The 8,475-nt window shown below is 50.1% G+C and overlaps 2 protein-coding genes across 2 annotated transcripts; both read right to left on the reverse strand.

Moving 5' to 3' along the window:
• Positions 1 to 4,099: 4,099 nt before the first annotated feature.
• Positions 4,100 to 6,969, reverse strand: LOC125759437 (uncharacterized). The gene is made up of 3 exons (XM_049418208.1): positions 6,606 to 6,969; positions 5,303 to 5,515; positions 4,100 to 4,771 (listed from the first exon to the last, which is right to left on the reverse strand). The coding sequence occupies exons 1-3, from the start codon at positions 6,744 to 6,746 to the stop codon at positions 4,100 to 4,102; spliced, it is 1,026 nt and encodes a 341-aa protein (XP_049274165.1). The 5' UTR covers positions 6,747 to 6,969.
• A 60-nt stretch (positions 6,970 to 7,029) lies between these two features.
• On the reverse strand, positions 7,030 to 7,943 carry LOC125759438 (uncharacterized). The gene is made up of 2 exons (XM_049418209.1): positions 7,104 to 7,943; positions 7,030 to 7,041 (listed from the first exon to the last, which is right to left on the reverse strand). Exons 1-2 carry the CDS (start codon positions 7,941 to 7,943, stop codon positions 7,030 to 7,032), a joined length of 852 nt encoding a protein of 283 aa, XP_049274166.1.
• Between the last annotated feature and the right edge of the window lie 532 nt (positions 7,944 to 8,475).

Consider the following 8,475-nt stretch of genomic DNA (forward strand, 5'->3'; position numbering starts at 1 on the left):
AATTTAGACCACCTGGGGTCTTTAACGTGCACCTGAATCTTAAGTACACGGACCTCAAGCATTTTCGCCTTCATCGAAAATGCAGCCACCGCGACCGGGACTTGGTCCCGCGACCTTCTGGTCAGCAGGCGAACACCATAACCGCTAGACCACTGTGGCGGGGAGAAGTGAAAACATGGCGGTGTATATGCATGATGATCGTCAAAGCAAATTAAGTGTGTAGTGAGCTAATTAGTCAATGACTTTACTAGCAGTTAAGTAGTGATTTCAAATTAGTAACCATTCGACATCCATATAAAGCGCACGGTAAAATATCCACACCAGATGTTTTTCGTCTTCGCGTCGTCTTAGGCAAATGCGTGCTGTGAGTTTTTTAGATGCGAAAGCATCATATGCTCGTGGCAGTGTCTGTTCTGCGGCGTCCGCACCCATACTGCGCATGCGCCAGCTCTCCCCCCCCTCTCCTCGCGCTCACGCGAGGAGAGGGGGAGCGCTGCCTCTCCTCGCAGTGCGAGGACAGGAGGTGGCTTGAGGGCTGCCTCCGCTTCGTTTCTCCTCTCCCGTTTCTCTCTCTCCGCCACAGCTGTGCGCTCGTATATAATGCGGTGCGTGCTCGCTGCGGTTTCACTCTCCTTCGCAACGGATCTATGGACGCTTGCGAAGCTGAACGTAAACGGCAACGCCGGCATCGAATCTCGAAGCTGCGAGACTGCGAAAGCACACCTTCCCTGTGCTTCCGTGATTCTCTCTCTGTGCAACGGTGTGTGAAACGCCATGAACAACGTCAACGTCGGCGCTAGTTGCAGCGGCAGCGCCAACACAGCGGAGCAGAGGAAGGCTCAGGAAGCCGAACGTAAACGTCAGCGTCGGCAAGCGGTAATTCAAACGCCTCGACAACCACCGTCTCCTAAGTCACATTAGAGAAGCGGAAACTGGATGCGCACCCCCCGTGATGCTTTCGCATCCCACCATGGTTGCCCGTAGGATGAGATGTGTAATTTTTTTAGAACCTTCATGTGCATAACGTGCACCTAAATCTGCTGTATGGCGACATGAACCACACGAGGACTTTTCCGTGTGATTGCAACGCTTTTCGCCTTGACAAGTTTAACAAATGCGGCTTCGTAGTGGTCCTAGTGATGGAAGACATTCAAGCAGGCCTAGTACATCAGGCGGTAGATATTGATACCATATTCATCAAAATTTTGTAAGGAATAAAATTGTCTTGTCTGACGGCTACCGGGCCCCTGACTCGCAATTCATTCGGTGTATACATGTGACGCATCGCGTCCTTTCATATGATAAGATTTAAAACGGCCCCTAATATCTACGGCATTTAGTGCTGAATAAAATATGCCAATTTCACGAACAGTTCCACAACGCCACCGCTTCGGGTATGGGCACACAGAGCATTGTGACGCACGGCCGCTGGCATGTACTGTGGCAGCGTTCGTTACGGGTTACATCGGTTGTTAAGCGACGTATTTCCCGCAAGAACTGAATTTCTCGCGTGTTCGGCAGTGGTTGTGTTCAAGTGCTACATGTCAAGATGATATTACAACAGCACGAAGGATAACGGATTGCGATTTTACAACTTCCCTAAGGCAAAGAAATAGGAACCACGGAAAGGATGCATTCGGGACTCAGAACAGCCTAAAAAGGCAGGTAAGGTGCTTTATACTGTTTTTATCGTGAACTACGTGCAAACCAAGTTATTCTTCATCAGGACAGGTTAAACTAATCGGCCGTTTAGAGCAAAAAAAATGCGAGAATTGCAATAAAATTTCTTGACATCATGCATAAAACCTCGCCAGCCCATCATAACCGTTTGATAGTTACTTGCGATAATGCGTCCGTCCAGATACTTGCAATGTCTTGGTCATTCACAGATCTAAAAGAGGGACCAGTTGTCGCTAATAAGCGTCTATTCTCAACAACGTTCCAAGCGGTTTTGCCTTGCGTGTGATCGTCATCAGCGAAACACGGCGCCTGTGCTGACACTCACTTTTGCGATGCAGGATGCTCTTTCAAAGATTTTCTGTTTTTATTTCTTTAATGAATATTTCTCCCCGTTTCATCATTACGGAATGCAACGTGTGGCAAAAAATACATCTATGTTGTGTACACTCTAAGGCAAAATTACCCGAAAGAGGAGTAACGGAGCCCAATAGGCGCGCGCGATGAACAGGTAGACCGTTAAGGAGCAATCGCAGAGGGATGCGTGCCGTGTGCAAACCACTTAGTCTGCAAAGCGATGAACCGAGCGGGAGATTCAGGCCATGTGCAGAGATACGTTCCGTGTGCAAACCGTTGTCAAGGGAACTAACCGTCCTCCTCGCTGGGGTCAGTCTTCCCACTTGTGTTCGAGCTGGTGTGTCGGCGGTTGTGTCGCGCTCGGAGAGTTTCCCGATCTAGGAACTACGCCTCGGTACTTTTGATATACACGTATGCGTGGATGAGCGTGTCGTGCTGCCTTTACGTTTCGCCGCACCCATGAAGTCTGGAGCTGGTCTCGACACGTCGCGACGCCGCGCTCTATATTTCCGGCGTAGTCGCGGCACTGCGTCGCCACCGGCTGGGAATGGCAGCCGAGAAGACAGGCGGCCTATCGGAAGATATAGTTAAGTGAGTAGTCATCATGGATTCTGCAAAGAAGTGTTGCAGGATTTTCATCGCTTTATGGTGAACCTTGAGTGGCCATGGGCCTGATGATGATCGTTGGGGTTTAACGTCCGAAATGGGCCTCTTATTCTGTCTAGCGAAAGGGGTCGTTGTGAGTTCAGTAAATCGAGCTCCCCTTCGAGTCTCTCTTTATGTGTTGTGCTTGGGACAGTCCAACAACAGGTGATAAGCATCCTCGTCGACAAGGCCGCAGGAATATGTTGGAGATGACACATCGTTTGTGCACCGTTTTGCTAGCGAGAGGAGTGTAGAATTTTATGTTGAAAAATGCCTTAAGTTTCCTGTTGCGCAGTAGCCTTGAGCGAAACACAGCAGGCGGATGAAGTGGTGCAAAAACCTACGTAACCTTCACCTCGTGAGCAGCGTGGGAAGAAGGAACTGCTTGTTGTCACGTCAATGGTCGCCGAAATTTGACGTCACGGGGTCACTACATGAAATCACATGATGGCGTTATCACATGGCTTAGTCAAAGGTGCGCCTAGCCTGGAGGCCTTGGAACTACAAGTGGGGTGAAGAAAACATCAAGGGAGGGGAGAGCGTCAATGCAATCGGCTGAGAACGTCAAACTAATTTAATGTGCTTCTCTCACTGCAATGAAAAGCTCGCGTGGTGACTCGCGCCAACCTCGACCACATTATGTGGGCATGTCATGCCGCGACACAGACCATGAAACCCATGAAACACAGCAAGAACCCTGCATTTAACCGATTAACGTGAGGGTTTGGGCGAGTTGGTCTTACATTTAAGATAACCACGCCCGAGCAGTGGGAGGTTATGCTACTCAGCGCGTTCCCGGGTGACCAAATATGGGCATCAGTCCCACTGCCCGAAGACGCCGCCATGAACCAAGGTCTGGCCGTCGCCTGAGGAAGGGGGTATCCGGTAGGGCTAGACTCCCGGCCCCCACCTCCCTTGTCCCCAGCAAGAACAAAAATTAAGTTATGTCTTTCTCTTCTCACTGTAGCTCGCTGGTTCTTGCAAAATAACAATGCATTACCAAGTGTGCACCTGGCTTTGGCCATCAAGTGTTACGGAGAGGACAACATGCCGCCGAGCTTTTTGTAGTCGAAGAGCCCTACGTCTATATGGCCAGAAAAATCCTTTATGACAGCAGCCTGCTCAATTAACAGCATCATTTATAATCGGGCATTTTAAATGTTCTAGGCGAACGTAGTGACAGTATTGTATCGAGCGTCTTGTAGAAAGCGTCTGCACACGGTGGTGGACACAAGAACACTGGTTTATTAATAACAAAAGGAACGCTTGCGTACCGCGTTGCCAGGCGTTGCTCTATTGGTTGTACACAGTGTTGCCTTGTTGATCGCCCGTTACATCCTCCTTTCTTTGAAGGCGAAGCACACAAAAAACTCTGAAAACACCGAAAACATTTAACGTCGGTCGGCAACTGTCCTCTCTTCTAGGCTGTTTCACTCTGCTGGAATCCGTGAGTGTAGGTCAGGCGAGATGGTAGTCTTTGTTGTCTAGTGGATCGTCGGCAGAAGTCGTCAGTGTTCGGTAAGCCTGAGGTGCCGGCTGGCGGTCGGTCCTGCGTACCCTGCGGAGGTTCTGGCCCCTGCGGTATGGCTCCACTTGTAGATGAATCGGAGGTGTCGTCGCTGTCGTCGGCGTTGTAATGGGAGAATCGACAGAACGCTTCTGGCGTTTTGCGGAGGTGTTGTCTATTTCGACGGAAAACCCGGCCATCTTCTGTCAGAACGGTGTACGACCTTGGCGCCACGAGATCTTGGACTTGTGCTCTTATTTCCCATCTACCATCATTGAGAACGCGGACGACGTCTCCCTTCTGTAATAGAGCAAGTGACCTTCTTGGGGTCTTTGCTTGCACATGTTTTCGCACGGGCCTTGGGGGTGACACTGAGAAATCTGGAAGCAGCGTTCTGAGACTTCGTCCCATCAGCAGCTCTGATGGCGACCGGCCATCCTCAAGAGGACACACCCTGTAGTTCAGAAGGCCCAAGTAGAAATCCTCTTTACTCCTCTCCGTCTTGTCCAGAATGCGCTTGATCACTTGGACGCCCTTCTCGGCGAGTCCGTTGGATCTGGGAAAATGCGGACTTGAAATTGTATGCTTGAAGTCATATCGAGCCGCAAAATCTTTGAACTCTTTTGACGCGAACTGAGGGCCGCCATCACTACAAACTTCTAATGGTAACCCGTGCCTTGCAAAGATCTGACGCAGTTTCTGAATGACGGCTGTTGCTGAGGTCTCCTTTAGCTGTTCGACTTCAGGAAAATTAGAGTAGGCGTCATAGACAACCAAGAAATTCTTTCCAGCATGCTGGAAAAGATCTGCACCAACTCTAGCCCACGGCAAGTCAGGGACGGCACGCTGAAGAAGGGGCTCGTCAGGTTGCCGATAAGCAAACTTCTTACAGACGTCACACCTGTCAATAAAATGGGCAATATCTGCTGCCATTCCTGGCCAATACATCAACTTGCGGGCCCTCGATTTGCATTTCCCTAACCCGAGATGCCCTTGGTGCACTCGTCTCAGCATCTCCGTTCGCATGCTTGCAGGTACCACTACTTTGGTTCCCTTTAGCAGTATTCCGTTGACCACAGTAAGCTCTGCTGTGGAGAACTTTAGTTCACCCTCTACTGGGATTGACGACTGCAATCTCAAAATGACATCTTGCAGCGTTTCATCACTGGCCGTTGCTGCCTGCAGACGGGAGAGGGTGGCTGGACCCACACTTGAAGTAAGGACGCCAACAGCATGAACTTCAACATCTGTTGTGCCCTTGCCTGGGTGTTCCTGTGCGGGGATTCTTGACAAGGTGTCAGCAACAACTAATTTGCTGCCTGGAACATACTGCAAATCAAATTCATATTTCAGCAGCCGAAGAAATAGGCGCTGCAGACGCGGTGGCATGTCACCTATTTCTTTCTTTGAAATCGCCAACAATGGACTGTGGTCAGTTTCGATAGCAATATGTCTTCCAGTGACATAATCGTTAAACTTTTCACAGCCGAATGTTATGCCTAATGCCTCTTTTTCTATTTGAGCATACCTTCGCTCGGTTTCTGTGAGTGCTCGCGACGCGTATCCGACGGGACGCCAATCGCGTCCGTGTTGTTGGAAAAGGACCGCTCCGAGTGCAAACGCAGACGCGTCCGTCGACAGTTTCGTGGGAAGCTCGGAATTAAAAACAGCCAAGACTGGCGCTTTCGTCAGCATCATCTTGAGTTGTTCCCACTCACGCTCGTGAACCTGCGTCCACTCGAAAATTGTATCGTTTCTTATTAGGCTGCGCAAGGCCTCAGTGTGGGCTGACAACAGTGGCAAGTACTTTCCAAAATAGTTAACTGCTCCAAGGAAGCGCTGGACATCTTTCTTGGTCTTTGGTGCAGGTTGGTTTAAGATGCACTTTATCAGGTCGGGATTAGGCTCAATACCTTTGGAGCTAATTTTATCACCCAAGAAGGTGATTTCAGTTTGCCCAAAAATGCACTTTTCCGCATTCAAGGTAAGGCCCTCAGCCTGTGCCCTCGCTAGCGCTTTGTGCAGGCGTTCATCGTGTTCCTTTTTGCTAGAGCCCCACACAAGCACGTCGTCGATGTACACACGCGTTCCTGGGAGGTCATCGAATATCTGGCTCATGGTACGCTGGAAAACTTCGGGTGCAGATGCAATACCGAACGGTAATCGGAGATACCGATAACGACCCGAACGGAGAACTGAATGTGCAGATTTCTGAAGTCTTTCTATCTAGAGGAATTTGATGAAAACCGCTGTTTGCATCAAGTCTGCTGAAAAACTTTGCTTGCGCTAGCTCACCCTCGATTTCTTCCCGGCATGGCAACTGAAAGTGTTCTCTTTTCACTGCCCTGTTAATTGCCCGTGGGTCCATGCAAACTCTTAAGTCTCCATTTTTCTTCCTCACGATAACCAAGGGACTTACCCAGTCCGACGGCTCTTCCACTTTCTCAATGATGTTCGCGGCACACATCCGGTCGAGCTCTTTCTTGAGTGGCTTTCTGAGTGCGTAAGGCACGCGCCGGGTTGGCTGTACTACGGGGACAGCGTCCTCTCGAAGCACCATTTTGTACTCGCGCCGCGTCCTTCCAATGCCGGTGAATAGTCTTGGATATGTCTGCTTTAGGCTTGCGTATCCGTCGCTGTTGTCCACCGCGTTGACTCTGTTGACCAGACCAAGTTGCTCACTAGCCTCGAGGCCCAAAATTGCTTGCTTCTTCTTTACTATGAAGAACTCCAGCAGAACGTGTCGCTTGTCTAACTGCACGGCGAGGCGAACCTTTCCACAGTGTGGTATTTCACCACCCCCATAATGACGCAAGATGCTCCTCGTGGAGTACGGCTGCTGTTTAGTACCGAGCCTGTTGAACAGCGAACGCGGCATCAAGTTGGCCTGCGCTCCGGTGTCGACCTTCAGCTGCACCTGCTTTCCTTCAATGTTCGTTGTTACAACCCAATCGCGACTGTCGTGACCACGCTTGCTTTCCGTTGTCCTGATCTCCAGAACGTCGAAGTCACCGTCGCTCTCCACTCCGTCGACCACGTCATCAACTGCTGCTCGGTTGCTCGTACAGCAGGCGGTGAAGTGATTAGGCTTCATGCAGTTGTTGCATATTTTGCCGTACGCCGGACACTTTCTTGGCGCGTGTGACAAGTTGCAGTACCGGCATTTTTTTCGTCCCTTCTTAAGTGGCGTTCTTGAAACAGGTTCAATCTTGTTTTCTTCAGCCCACGCTTTATTTTGCGATTCAGCAAGTTCCTCAGCCTTGCAGTATTCCACTGCTGTGACGAGGGTCAGGTCCTTCTTGCGAAGAAGTTTTTCACGCAGGGAAGCGCTAGAAATGCCATACACGATTTGGTCCCTCAGCATGGAGTCTCGTAAATCACCAAAGTTGCACGTTCTTGCTTTCAGCTGCAAATCCCGAAAGAACTGTTCGAATGGCTCTCCGTGTGCCTGACGACGCGAGCGAAACACATAGCGTTCGTAAGTCTCATTACACTTGGGCAAGCAGTAGGCTTCAAACGCTTTAACCAAAGCATCGTAGTCTTTAGCTTCCTCCGGCGTCAGGTTCAGGGTATTGAACACATCAATTGCTTCTTGACCGGCGACGTGCAAAAAAATTGCAGCTTTCTGCTCCTTACTGCGTGGTTTGATGGGCTCCGTAGCTATCAGGTACAGCTCGATGCGTTGCTTGAATGTCTGCCAGGACGCCGCTGCGTTGTCGCCCAATTGCAGTGGCTCGGGCGGGCATAGTTCAGTCATCGTGGCGTCCCACTTCTGACACCATGTATCGAGCGTCTTGTAGAAAGCGTCTGCACACGGTGGTGGACACAAGAACACTGGTTTATTAATAACAAAAGGAACGCTTGCGTACAGCGTTGCCAGGCGTTGCTCTATTGGTTGTACACAGTGTTGCCTTGTTGATCGCCCGTTACAAGTATGGCTGGGTTTCTAAGCCTTGTTACTCTTGCCGAGGTATTCACACGGGGGATAAATCCTCGCAGTTAGATGCAGGGATTGCGGATCATGTAACAGCAACATCACGATTTAGCGAGTGTGCGCGGCCCCTCCATTTGACGGAAAATTTCGTACTGCCCAGGGGTCGAAGGCAAATTTTTCGCGAGCTTGCAAGGTTTTCTTTTCTTGAAATTCATGTGGATTTCCTTGTAGCTTTGTGCTACAACCCGTAGCATGCGAAGTTTCTTCTTTTGTAGCGCGTATGAATGCGCGCAGGATACTTGCACCAAGCACCACAAGAAAAACAGGATTCATGAGTCCCGCAAATGAAAGGTAC

Source organism: Rhipicephalus sanguineus, chromosome 8, assembly GCF_013339695.2.
Source record: "Rhipicephalus sanguineus isolate Rsan-2018 chromosome 8, BIME_Rsan_1.4, whole genome shotgun sequence".
Taxonomy (NCBI): domain Eukaryota; kingdom Metazoa; phylum Arthropoda; class Arachnida; order Ixodida; family Ixodidae; genus Rhipicephalus; species Rhipicephalus sanguineus.

Excerpts from the sequence above, each read along its gene's own strand:
- LOC125759438 (XM_049418209.1), bottom strand. The coding sequence starts at position 7,943 with ATGACTGAACTATGCCCGCCCGAGCCACTGCAATTGGGCGACAACGCA.
- LOC125759437 (XM_049418208.1), bottom strand. The coding sequence starts at position 6,746 with ATGGTGCTTCGAGAGGACGCTGTCCCCGTAGTACAGCCAACCCGGCGC. Across the intron at positions 5,516-6,605 it reads TGGAAGAGCCGTCGGACTGG|TATGTTCCAGGCAGCAAATT; the intron begins GTAAGTCCCTTG and ends TTTGATTTGCAG. Across the intron at positions 4,772-5,302 it reads GATTGCAGTCGTCAATCCCA|CATACAATTTCAAGTCCGCA; the intron begins GTAGAGGGTGAA and ends TATGACTTCAAG.